This window comes from Oncorhynchus mykiss, chromosome 15 (assembly GCF_013265735.2).
Source record: "Oncorhynchus mykiss isolate Arlee chromosome 15, USDA_OmykA_1.1, whole genome shotgun sequence".
NCBI classification, from domain to species: domain Eukaryota; kingdom Metazoa; phylum Chordata; class Actinopteri; order Salmoniformes; family Salmonidae; genus Oncorhynchus; species Oncorhynchus mykiss.
This window is the reverse complement of record NC_048579.1, coordinates 75,215,790-75,229,420: the sequence shown is the minus strand read 5'-3', so window position 1 is coordinate 75,229,420 and position 13,631 is coordinate 75,215,790. Positions and strand designations below refer to the sequence as shown.

Here is a 13,631-nt window from a genome sequence, read left to right as displayed (position 1 = left end):
AGTGTGTTTAGGTTAGGTTAGTGGGGTGTTTAGGTTAGTGTGTTTGGTTTATTCCTGTTTCTGAAGACGGATGTTGTGGTGTTATCTTGTGGGCATCCCAAATGGCAGCCTAGCCCCTATATAGTGCACTTCCTTTGACCAGGACGCTATGGGCCGCCCATTTGGGCCACGGCCGTTGTGTGGGCCCCGGCCGTTGTGTGGGCCACGGCCGTTGTGTGGGCCACATGCAGGAGAGGGTTTTGGTTTCAATACAAGAACAATTATAAAAGTCAGTCAGCCAATGTGTGATATTTCCATACAGCACCACACATAGGGGGGTGTGTGTGTGTGTGTGTGTGTGTGTGTAGATATCAGTCATCAGAACTGTTTCCTCAGTGTCTGTTTATTCAGTCGTAGAATTTACAGATTTAGTAATAAATAACTATTTATTAAAAAACAAACATTTTCTAAGATAATTAATAATAAATATAAATGTATTGATTCGAGAAAAATAAATACTCTTATCAATGATAATATACCATTGAGTATTGTGCGTGATTTCATAGATTAAATAAATACATTTTATAAATAGATGTCCAGTTGAGGTATTTTGTATCAAGGAACATTTTTACTTCAATATGTATCTCAACTGTGGCTTTTGGGGGGTGGGTTCCCCTAGGTACAGATCTAGGATCAGCTCCCTCCCCCAATCCTAACCTTCACCGTTAGAGGGGGAAATGCTAAACTGACCCAAGATCAACTTCCCGGTGTAACTTCACCCTACACCTAGCCTTCACAGTAGACACGTCTGGTCATCTACATGATGTGTGTAGATTTGAGCCTCTGGGCTTGCCGTCTCTTCCTGCGGTTGTCCTTCTTTAGATGGAACTTAAGGGCCAGTTTGGAGGCTTTCTCGTAGATGGTAATGAACTCGGACAGAGCCTTCCCCTGGACTGTGGTGTCACTGGTCTGAGACAGAAGATACAGGCATTAACTATCAGGTAATTAGTTCATCAGGTGTCATGATGATGGTGTCTATACAGTAGACTATGCTACAGCCATGATGGTGTCTATACAGTAGACTATACTACAGCCATGATGATGGTGTCTGTACAGTAGACTATACTACCGTAATGATGATGGTGTCTGTACAGTAGACTATACTACAGCCATGATGATGGTGTCTATACAGTAGACTATACTACAGCCATGATGATGGTGTCTATACAGTAGACTATACTACAGCCATTATGGTGTCTATACAGTAGACTAAACTACAGTCATGACGATGGTGTCTATACAGTAGACTATACTACCGTCATGATGATGGTGTCTATACAGTAGACTATACTACCGTCATGATTATGGTGTCTATACAGTAGACTATACTACCGCCATGATGATGGTGTCTATACAGTAGACTATACTACAGTCATGATGATGGTGTCTATACAGTAGACTATACTACCGCCATGATGATGGTGTCTATACAGTAGACTATACTACAGCCATGATGATGGTGTCTATACAGTAGACTATACTACAGCCAATGATGATGGTGTCTATACAGTAGACTATACTACAGCCAATGATGATGGTGTCTATACAGTAGACTATACTACAGCCAATGATGATGGTGTCTATACAGTAGACTATACTACAGCCAATGATGATGGTGTCTATACAGTAGACTATACTACAGCCATGATGATGGTGTCTATACAGTAGACTATACTACAGCCATGATGGTGTCTATACAGTAGACTATACTACCGTCATGATGATGGTGTCTATACAGTAGACTATACTACAGCCATGATGATGGTGTCTATACAGTAGACTATACTACAGCCATGATGATGGTGTCTATACAGTAGACTATACTACAGCCATGATGGTGTCTATACAGTAGACTATACTACCGTCATGATGATGGTGTCTATACAGTAGACTATACTACAGCCAATGATGATGGTGTCTATACAGTAGACTATACTACAGCCAATGATGATGGTGTCTATACAGTAGACTATACTACAGCCAATGTTGATGGTGTCTATACAGTAGACTATACTACAGCCAATGATGATGGTGTCTATACAGTAGACTATGCAACAGCCAATGATGATGGTGTCTATACAGTAGACTATACTACAGCCAATGATGATGGTGTCTATACAGTAGACTATACTACAGCCAATGATGATGGTGTCTATACAGTAGACTATGCAACAGCCAATGATGATGGTGTCTATACAGTAGACTATACTACAGCCAATGATGATGGTGTCTATACAGTAGACTATACTACAGCCAATGTTGATGGTGTCTATACAGTAGACTATACTACAGCCAATGATGATGGTGTCTATACAGTAGACTATGCAACAGCCAATGATGATGGTGTCTATACAGTAGACTATACTACAGCCAATGATGATGGTGTCTATACAGTAGACTATACTACAGCCAATGATGATGGTGTCTATACAGTAGAATATGCAACAGCCAATGATGATGGTGTCTATACAGTAGACTATACTACAGCCAATGATGATGGTGTCTATACAGTAGACTATACTACAGCCAATGATGATGGTGTCTATACAGTAGACTATACTACAGCCAATGATGATGGTGTCTATACAGTAGACTATACTACAGCCAATGATGATGGTGTCTATACAGTAGACTATGCAACAGCCAATGATGATGGTGTCTATACAGTAGACTATACTACAGCCAATGATGATGGTGTCTATACAGTAGACTATACTACAGCCAATGATGATGGTGTCTATACAGTAGACTATGCAACAGCCAATGATGATGGTGTCTATACAGTAGACTATACTACAGCCAATGATGATGGTGTCTATACAGTAGACTATACTACAGCCAATGATGATGGTGTCTATACAGTAGACTATACTACAGCCATGATGATGGTGTCTATACAGTAGACTATACTACAGCCAATGATGATGGTGTCTATACAGTAGACTATACTACAGCCATGATGATTGTGTCTATACAGTAGACTATACTACAGCCAATGATGATGGTAGCCAGAAAAGCTGCTAATTTAAATGTTGCATCGTCTATGGGATGTATCGTTAATAAAAACACAATGTAATGATGCATAAGTGCATGTCATGTGACTTCATCTGCTAAAATATTAATCGATGGAACATGTGAAAGTAGACTATAGCAGATCTGTGTTCTACTTCATGGAGGGAAGCTCACCTCGATGGCCCACAGGTTCTGCAGGTGTGTCCTCAGCTCAGGTATCCTCCCCAGGAAATAGTGTTTCTGGAGATCCTGAATTTTCCCCTTGACATATTTCAGACTCTCAATCATTTCCTGGTCCCCCGTCTGGTTCAGCATCTGGCCGAAGATACTCAGGTACACGTCCAGAACCACACTCATCAACACCCTCCGCTCACTGTCCTGAGGGAGAGAAGGAGGGAGAGAGAGAGAGAGAGAGAGGGAGAGAGGGGGAGAGAGAGAGATAGAGAGAGACAGAGAGAGAGAGACAGAGAGACAGAGAGAGAGAGAGAGAGAGAGACAGAGAGAGAGAGAGACAGAGAGAGAGAGAGAGGGAGAGAGAGAGAGAGAGAGAGAGAAAGTTAGTTTTGTCTCCAGCCTAGCCCAAGGGTAAGCAGTAGTTTCACATTGGGGATATTATCCTGAAGGGGATAACAATGTGTAACATGATATGTTACCTCAAACGTGTCCTTGGGGAAAACAGGGTTTCCGTTGAACAGCTGGTCCTTGGAGATCTTCTGAAAGAACAAGACATGATGACAATCAGTTGTTTTTCTCCTTCAACTTGCTGCAGTATATTGCATATAGTGGACTCTTCTCCCCCTAATCACAAGTATAGTGTCTGTCAGACCTGGGCTAAAAAGGTCAAATAACTTAAAATACATAATTTAGTTTGTCACGTACAATGGCAACAATGGAGTAGTCCCAAAAGTGCAAACTCCAAGCTAAAGCTCATCCTCAGATGGAAGTGTTTGAGCCAGGTCTGGTGTCTATGGGCCTACCTGGAAATGCACTGTTATGATGATGTCATCATTTTCAGTTTCATTTCAGTCTCACTGACAAGTCTTTCCTGCTTGGGCAGGAAGTGTGGAACTCCTCTTGGTTTTAGTCAAACATTTTATTTCTAACTCATCAACATCCAATGTTCTCCCTGTTCTGTCCTACTGTTGGCCTCCCATTAGGAAGGAGATCTCCCTGTTCTGTCCTACTGTTGGCCTCCCATTAGGAAGGAGATCTCCCTGTTCTGTCCTACTGTTGGCCTCCCATTAGGAAGGAGATCTCCCTGTTCTGTCCTACTGTTGGCCTCCAATTAGGAAGGAGATCTCCCTGTTCTGTCCTACTGTTGGCCTCCAATTAGGAAGGAGATCTCCCTGTTCTGTCCTACTGTTGGCCTCCCATTAGGAAGGAGATCTCCCTGTTCTGTCCTACTGTTGGCCTCCCATTAGGAAGGAGATCTCCCTGTTCTGTCCTACTGTTGGCCTCCCATTGGGAAGGAGATCTCCCTGTTCTGTCCTACTGTTGGCCTCCCATTAGGAAGGAGATCTCCCTGTTCTGTCCTACTGTTGGCCTCCAATTAGGAAGGAGATCTCCCTGTTCTGTCCTACTGTTGGCCTCCAATTAGGAAGGAGATCTCCCTGTTCTGTCCTACTGTTGGCCTCCCATTAGGAAGGAGATCTCCCTGTTCTGTCCTACTGTTGGCCTCCCATTAGGAAGGAGATCTCCCTGTTCTGTCCTACTGTTGGCCTCCAATTAGGAAGGAGATCTCCCTGTTCTGTCCTACTGTTGGCCTCCCATTAGGAAGGAGATCTCCCTGTTCTGTCCTTCTGTTGGCCTCCCATTAGGAAGGAGATCTCCCTGTTCTGTCCTACTGTTGGCCTCCAATTAGGAAGGAGATCTCCCTGTTCTGTCTGTCTGTCTGTCTGTCTGTCTGTCTGTCTGTCTGTCTGTCTGTCTGTCTGTCAGGAGAAACCCCTGTTTCCCCAGTTAATAATGTGTATGATACTTACATAGTGGACTTTCAGTTTGTCTATGTTTCTCTTCATGTTAATTGATGTGTACTGAGCAGCATTACTCCATCCTAAAGTCATCCAGCCCATCAAGCAGAAACACATCACAGCCCTTGATAACACATCCATGGCCCTCAACGTCACACTGAAGATCCCTCAAAGCTCAATAGTCCTCAATCGGTGTACGGTAACTTCAGTCAAAGTCCTTGACTTGAGTTGACTTAACGAGACCGCCTTGTAGCTGAGACGACCCAAGTCTTGTTCTTCTGTGTCTGTCTGACTGATGCTGAAGCTCAGACAGACAAGTATTTATATAGTTGAGGCAGAGGCAGAAACGATAGAGGTGTGAGGTTGTGGGTTCTCTGACTGAGCGAAGTTTCCTTTAAATCAAACACCAACACACGGCCGCTCATTAACACCTTTTTTTTAGCAGCAGCAGAGCAGGGGGTCTTGGGTTGGAATCCCTAGGAAACAGGTAGTTTTGACACACTCTGGGGAAGTTCTTTGGTGATGTGGGTATGATGAGGGGGTAGAGGAAGAGAATCAGGAGAAGGTATGTGGGGAGGGGGATGTCTGGGTTGATGTCATCTTAGAATGAACGCTTGTCTGCATCCCAAACGGCACACTATTCCCCTACGTAGTACGCTAAGTTTGACCAGAGCCATGACGGGCGCGTCGTGATTAGTGGTTCTAGCTGATCAACTAATGAAACTGTGGTGTTTCCTCTGACTGGCTTTGTAGTAAATGATGTATGGTTTGATGTAATACTGAAACTAACACCAATGCCATCATGCTCTTATTAGATACTGCCAAAACTGATATATACCATCTGTTGGTCTCTGTAGGCGTAGTTCTCTTTCATCATTGTAGGTCTGCCTCCCAAATGGCACCCTAGTCCCTATATAGTGCACTACTTTAGACCAGGGCCCATGGCGTGCCATTTGGGACATATCCCTCATTTCTGTAGGGAATACAGTGTATGTCTCTTTCGTCAGCGAATGAATAAGCTTGATAGACAGTTGAAAGTTGAAGTCATAAGATATTATCAATACATGTAAACTACATGATCAACAGTGCAGTGCCTTGCGAAAGTATTCGCCCCCCTTGAACTTTGCGACCTTTTGCCACATTTCAGGCTTCAAACATAAAGATATAAAACTGTATTTTTTTGTGAAGAATCAACAACAAGTGGGACACAATCATTTAGTGGAACGACATTTATTGGATATTTCAAACTTTTTTAACAAATCAAAAACTGAAAAATTGGGCGTGCAAAATTATTCAGCCCCCTTAAGTTAATACTTTGTAGCGCCACCTTTTGCTGCGATTACAGCTGTAAGTCGCTTGGGGTATGTCTCTATCAGTTTTGCACATCGAGAGACTGACATTTCTTCCCATTCCTCCTTGAAAAACAGCTCGAGCTCAGTGAGGTTGGATGGAGAGCATTTGTGAACAGCAGTTTTCAGTTCTTTCCACAGATTCTCGATTGGATTCAGGTCTGGACTTTGACTTGGCCATTCTAACACATTCTAACCATTCCATTGTAGGAGGAATGGGAAACAATTTCAGTCTCTCGATGTGCAAAACTGATAGAGACATACCCCAAGCGACTTACAGCTGTAATCGCAGCAAAAGGTGGCGCTACAAAGTATTAACTTAAGGGGGCTGAATAATTTTGCACGCCCAATTTTTCAGTTTTTGATTTGTTAAAAAAGTTTTAAATATCCAAGAAATGTCGTTCCACTTCATGATTGTGTCCCACTTGTTGTTGATTCTTCACAAAAAAATACAGTTTTATATCTTTATGTTTGAAGCCTGAAATGTGGCAAAAGGTCGCAAAGTTCAAGGGGGCCGAATACTTTTGCAAGGCACTGTATATCCTATCTATTTTATTATCATCAACTATAGTTTACATATAGTTCATATTTTACCACTGCATTGTTTATTTATGGGGAAATGGACTTTTTCTTTGTATTTATTTATCTAGGCCAAAGAGCATTGTGTCTGCTGGCATTACAGAGGCACAGATAGCAGAGCAGTGGAGAATGTCTCTCTCTCTCTCTCGCTGTCTCTCTCTTTTTCTCTCTCTCTCTCTGTCTCTCTCTGTCTCTTTCTGTCTGTCTCTCTCTGTTTCTCTCTCTCTCTTTCTCTTTGTCTCTCTCTGTCTCTCTCTCTCTTTCTCTCTCTCCCTCTAACTCTATCTGTTTCTCTCTCTCTCTCTCGCTCTCTCTCTCTCTCTCTCTCTCACTCTGTCTCGCTCTGTCTTGCTCTCTCTCTCTCTCTCTCTCTCTCTCTCTCTCGCTCTCTCTCCCTCCCAGTCAGTGTGCTAGCATCCTACAATGGCACCCTATTCCCTATTTAGTGCACTACTTTTGACCAGGTAGTGCACTATGTAGGGAATAGGGTGTCATTTGAGACCCATGCTGTATCAGCACTCAGAAGAGACTATGTGGTGTGAAACAGGAAGGGGCTTGGGCTGTCACTTAGGAGTAACACTGTCACAGAGCATTTCTTAGAAGACTTCTGTGTTGCTAGATGCTAGATGCTAGTTGCTAATGCTAGTACAGATAGATTCTGATGCTATCTTTCATTGACACCCAGGCTTTTTCAAAGGGGGGACAGCGGCATTACATTCAGACAAATATTGATGTTGAAAGAATGTGGTTTGATTGAATTATCTATTGAAAATTGTTTATTTTCATGAACCACTTTTGCTTATTCACGCTAGTTGCTAGTTGCTAGTGCATAGATGCTTCTCAGTTTCCATGAGAGAGAAATGGTTAGGGTTGAGGGTGTCACTCTGTCACCTCAGAAAGGATGACAGGTTGGGGTTTCAGCGTAGGTCGGCCGCGTAACCCCATAACACGTCAGGTGACAAAACGGAATGGTGGGATCTGAAATAAAGGTTCCTACAACACACTCATCCTGCGACACCACAAATGAATGACCTCACCTTTACAATTCCAGAACCCCGGGACAACACCGAATGAATGATCTCACCGTCATAGTTCCAGAACCCCGGGACAACACCAAATGAATGATCTCACCGTCATAGTTCCAGAACCCCGGGACAACACCGAATGAATGATCTCACTGTCATAGTTCCAGAACCCCGGGACAACACTGAATGAATGATCTCACCGTCATAGTTCCAGAACCCCGGGACAACACCGAATGAATGATCTCACTGTCATAGTTCCAGAACCCCGGGACAACACTGAATGAATGATCTCACTGTCATAGTTCCAGAACCCCGGGACAACACCGAATGAATGACCTCACCGTCATAGTTCCAGAACCCCGGGACAACACCGAATGAATGATCTCACTGTCATAGGTCCAGAACCCCGGGACAACACCGAATGAATGACCTCACCGTCATAGTTCCAGAACCCCGGGACAACACTGAATGAATGACCTCACCGTCATAGTTCCAGAACCCCGGGACAACACCAAATTAATGACCTCACAGTCATAGTTCCAGAACCCTGGGACAACACCGAATTAATGATCTCACAGTCATAGTTCCAGAACCCCGGGACAACACCAAATTAATGATCTCACAGTCATAGTTCCAGAACCCCGGGACAACACCAAATGAATGACCTCACAGTCATAGTTCCAGAACCCTGGGACACCACAAATGAATGATCTCACCGTCATAGTTCCAGAACCCCGGGACAACACCGAATTAATGACCTCACCGTCATAGTTCCAGAACCCCGGGACAACACCGAATGAATGATCTCACAGTCATAGTTCCAGAACCCCGGGACAACACCGAATGAATGACCTCACCGTCATAGTTCCAGAACCCCGGGACAACACCGAATGAATGACCTCACCTTTACAATTCCAGAACCCCGGGACAACACCGAATGAATGATCTCACCGTCATAGTTCCAGAACCCCGGGACAACACCGAATGAATGATCTCACCGTCATAGTGCCAGAACCCCGGGACAACACCGAATGAATGACCTCACCGTCATAGTTCCAGAACCCCGGGACAACACCGAATGAATGATCTCACATCTTTACAGTTCCGGAACCTCATTCGGGAAATGATGTGACTGAGCACAATTCAATTTACATCAGGGAAATAAAATGACGAAATTAACCCAATACTCAAATATCCCTTACTCTAAGAACAACTGTAGGTCTACTTAGAAATAACAGCACTTCAATAACATAGAATCCTAATTGGAAACTGGGTAAAAATAAAACACATTTTAAAATGCCAGAACCAAGACATGTAACAGGATATATTCTCAGGAGAATTTATTCCCAGGACATAAATACAGAACATTTGATCCATTAATTGTGAACTATGATGTCAAATCACATAGTACTACATCACCACTGTTATAAGGACCAACGGAAATTCCCTTCATACAAAGTTGATAAATATTCACTACTATAAATAATTACATCACATAATTACATTGCACTTACACTTAAAATAAATATGTTAAATAATGTTTAAGTTAAATAAATAGCACCGTGAACAAGCCTGGTGACCAGTAGGTGAGGAAGCTGTGAGACAGTTGTTAAGTTTACGTTGGGAAAGTGACTGTTTACACCTTTCTTCAGGTATCCACTTCTCCTGTTTTTGACTGCACTACAAGATTATATCATTCAATTCATGAAAACACGCCCATTTCAGGTAATATATGAAATTATATGGATTCATTTACTTCTACCCGATCCCTTTTAAAAGGTGTTTGGTTTAGTTTTTATTTCAGCAGGTGTTGCTCTTGAAGTGGATACCGGTAGTGAAATGACATCACACCTTCCTAATGCATTACAGTCTGTAGTCTCCTCTGTCTTCCTAATGCATTACAGTCTGTAGTCTCCTCTGTCTTCCTAATGCATTACAGTCTGTAGTCTCCTCTGTCTTCCTAATGTATTACAGTCTGTAGTCTCCTCTGTCTTCCTAATGTATTACAGTCTGTAGTCTCCTCTGTCTTCCTAATGTATTACAGTCTGTAGTCTCCTCTGTCTTCCTAATGTATTACAGTCTGTAGTCTCCTCTGTCTTCCTAATGTATTACAGTCTGTAGTCTCCTCTGTCTTCCTAATGTATTACAGTCTGTAGTCTCCTCTGTCTTCCTAATGTATTACAGTCTGTAGTCTCCTCTGTCTTCCTAATGTATTACAGTCTGTAGTCTCTGTCTTCCTAATGTATTACAGTCTGTAGTCTCCTCTGTCTTCCTAATGTATTACAGTCTGTAGTCTCCTCTGTCTTCCTAATGTATTACAGTCTGTAGTCTCCTCTGTCTTCCTAATGTATTACAGTCTGTAGTCTCCTCTGTCTTCCTAATGCATTACAGTCTGTAGTCTCCTCTGTCTTCCTAATGTATTACAGTCTGTAGTCTCCTCTGTCTTCCTAATGTATTACAGTCTGTAGTCTCCTCTGTCTTCCTAATGTATTACAGTCTGTAGTCTCCTCTGTCTTCCTAATGTATTACAGTCTGTAGTCTCCTCTGTCTTCCTAATGCATTACAGTCTGTAGTCTCCTCTGTCTTCCTAATGTATTACAGTCTGTAGTCTCCTCTGTCTTCCTAATGTATTACAGTCTGTAGTCTCCTCTGTCTTCCTAATGCATTACAGTCTGTAGTCTCCTCTGTCTTCCTAATGCATTACAGTCTGTAGTCTCCTCTGTCTTCCTAATGCATTACAGTCTGTAGTCTCTGTCTTCCTAATGTATTACAGTCTGTAGTCTCCTCTGTCTTCCTAATGTATTACAGTCTGTAGTCTCCTCTGTCTTCCTAATGTATTACAGTCTGTAGTCTCCTCTGTCTTCCTAATGTATTACAGTCTGTAGTCTCCTCTGTCTTCAGTCAGTCAGTTGGTGGTTCTGTCTGGTCTCAGCTCTGTGTGACCTTCTTGGCTCTCTGATGGAGAATGGACCCCAGCTGGGAAGCTCTCTGGTAGACCTCTTTGAACTCGTTCACAGCCTTCCTCTGGACAACAGCATCGTTGGTCTAAACAGAAGTCACAACATACATTTAGAGAGACGTCATCATCTTGACCTGACCAGTGGAGTGTCCACTCTTGGAAGACGGCATTCAGACAACAATGGACTGTTAAAAAACGACACACAAGCACACATTTACTCACTCACTTACTCACTCACTCACTCTCTCACTCTCTCACTCTCTCTCACTCTCTCTGTCACTCTCTCTGTCTCTCTCTCTCTCTCTCTGTCTCTCTCTCTCTCTCTCTCTCTCTGTCTCTCTCTCTCTCTCTCTCTCTCTCTCTCTCTCTCTCTGTCTCTCTCTCTCTCTCTCTCTCTCTGTCTCTCTCTCTCTCTCTGTCTCTCTCTCTCTCTCTCTCTGTCTCTCTCTCTCTCTCTCTCTCTCTCTCTCACACAATTCCATTTCAATTCAAGGGGCTTTAGTAGCATGATAAACATATGTTAACATTTCCAAAGCTAGTGAAGAAGATAATAAACAAAAGAGAAATGAACAATAAAAATGAACAGTAAACATATCTCTCACATACACTCATTTCTTTACTTTGACTCAATCATATGTTTGTTTCCCACTTACAGTTTTTCTCAATTGCTAAAACACAATTTCTGAAACCTTGCTCCATTTCCTGAAAACATTAAACACAAAACCTCATCTTCAAGCACTATTTACATAACCTCTGACTCCTCTCGCAAAATGAAACATAACGCCTCAAAAACAGTTTTACCTGTGTTCAAAATCAAACACTGCTCTCAAATCATAAACAAAGTGATCAAAATTATATTCACTCTCAAGCAGTCAGTAAACTATACACCGAAAAATAGAAAACACATTGTTCAAAACATACAATTCTCAGGGAGAAGTACATTTTTAATCAAAAATAAATATTCATATTTTTCCGTCATTGTCCTTTGATGAACGAAAACGTGTTCTATCATAGTAGCTCAAAATGGATCAGAAAATACTTTGCAATTTAGTTTTCTGTTCTTCCTCCTCCTTGTACCCCTATTTTTACAGTACTGTACCCTGCATCTCACACACTTGTCCTTTGTCTCTGTGATACTGTCATTCTTGTTCTTTGTTGATATGAACCTGCAACCAGTCAAAATCTATTGAGCAAGTCAGTACTGTTAATAAATGGAAAGCACAATGTTCAGGGCCATACAATTCATCCACTGTACAGTATACAGCCTACAATGCACTGTACTACAGTATCCATTCTCAGACTTTCTCCTTCCCACCTTCAACAACCTGTTTGCTCTCTGAACTGGTTTATATTGGTTGTGTCGCATCATTTGAAACAGGTTAAATCCATTTTGAGTGGTTGTGTTCAATCAAGGACATATGTTCTCTATTTGTATTTGATTGTTGCCACTTGTGTTTACCAGTATGGATGACATGGGCATTAGAGTGCAGAATGTGTTTACCAGTATGGATGACATGTGCATTAGAGTGCAGAATGTGTTTACCAGTATGGATGACATGGGCATTAGAGTGCAGAATGTGTTTACCAGTATGGATGACATGTGCATTGGAGTGCAGAATGTGTTTACCAGTATGGATGACATGGGCATTAGAGTGCAGAATGTGTTTACCAGTATGGATGACATGTGCATTAGAGTGCAGAATGTGTTTACCAGTATGGATGACATGGGCATTAGAGTGCAGAATGTGTTTACCAGTATGGATGACATGTGCATTGGAGTGCAGAATGTGTTTACCAGTATGGATGACATGTGCATTAGAGTGCAGAATGTGTTTACCACTATGGATGACATGTGCATTAGAGTGCAGAATGTGTTTACCAGTATGGATGACATGTGCATTACAGTGCAGAATGTGTTTACCAGTATGGATGACATGTGCATTAGAGTGCAGAATGTGTTTACCAGTATGGACGACATGTGCATTAGAGTGCAGAATGTGTTTACCAGTATGGACGACATGTGCATTAGAGTGCAGAATGTGTTTACCAGTATGGACGACATGTGCATTAGAGTGCAGAATGTGTTTACCAGTATGGACGACATGTGCATTAGAGTGCAGAATGTGTTTACCAGTATGGACGACATGTGCATTAGAGTGCAGAATGTGTTTACCAGTATGGATGACATGTGCATTAGAGTGCAGAATGTGTTTACCGGTATGGATGACATGTGCATTAGAGTGCAGAATGTGTTTACCAGTATGGACGACATGTGCATTAGAGTGCAGAATGTGTTTACCAGTATGGACGACATGTGCATTAGAGTGCAGAATGTGTTTACCGGTATGGATGACATGTGCATTAGAGTGCAGAATGTGTTTACCGGTATGGACGACATGTGCATTAGAGTGCAGAATGTGTTTACCAGTATGGATGACATGTGCATTAGAGTGCAGAATGTGTTTACCAGTATGGATGCCATGTGCATTAGAGTGCAGAATGTGTTTACCAGTATGGACGACATGTGCATCAGAGTGCAGAATGTGTTTACCAGTATGGACGACATGTGCATTAGAGTGCAGAATGTGTTTACCAGTATGGATGACATGTGCATTAGAGTGCAGAATGTGTTTACCAGTATGGATGACATGTGCATTAGAGTGCAGAATGTGTTTACCAGTATGGATGACATGTGCAT

General features: G+C 42.3%; 1 protein-coding gene across 1 annotated transcript; it reads right to left on the bottom strand.

The window, feature by feature from the left end:
• Window positions 1–555: 555 nt before the first annotated feature.
• On the bottom strand, window positions 556–5,297 carry LOC118938933 (interferon gamma 1-like). Its single transcript, XM_036945593.1, has 4 exons — window positions 5,034–5,297; window positions 3,705–3,764; window positions 3,226–3,429; window positions 556–948 (listed from the first exon to the last, which is right to left on the bottom strand). The coding sequence occupies exons 1-4, from the start codon at window positions 5,160–5,162 to the stop codon at window positions 796–798; spliced, it is 546 nt and encodes a 181-aa protein (XP_036801488.1). The 5' UTR covers window positions 5,163–5,297; the 3' UTR covers window positions 556–795.
• Window positions 5,298–13,631: the final 8,334 nt, after the last annotated feature.

Coding starts and splice junctions, on each gene's coding strand:
- LOC118938933 (XM_036945593.1), bottom strand. CDS start 5,162: ATGGATGTGTTATCAAGGGCTGTGATGTGTTTCTGCTTGATGGGCTGG. Junction 3,765..5,033: donor ACAAACTGAAAGTCCACTAT/GTAAGTATCATA, acceptor TTGTTCTTTCAG/AAGATCTCCAAGGACCAGCT. Junction 3,430..3,704: donor TCCCCAAGGACACGTTTGAG/GTAACATATCAT, acceptor TCTCTCCCTCAG/GACAGTGAGCGGAGGGTGTT.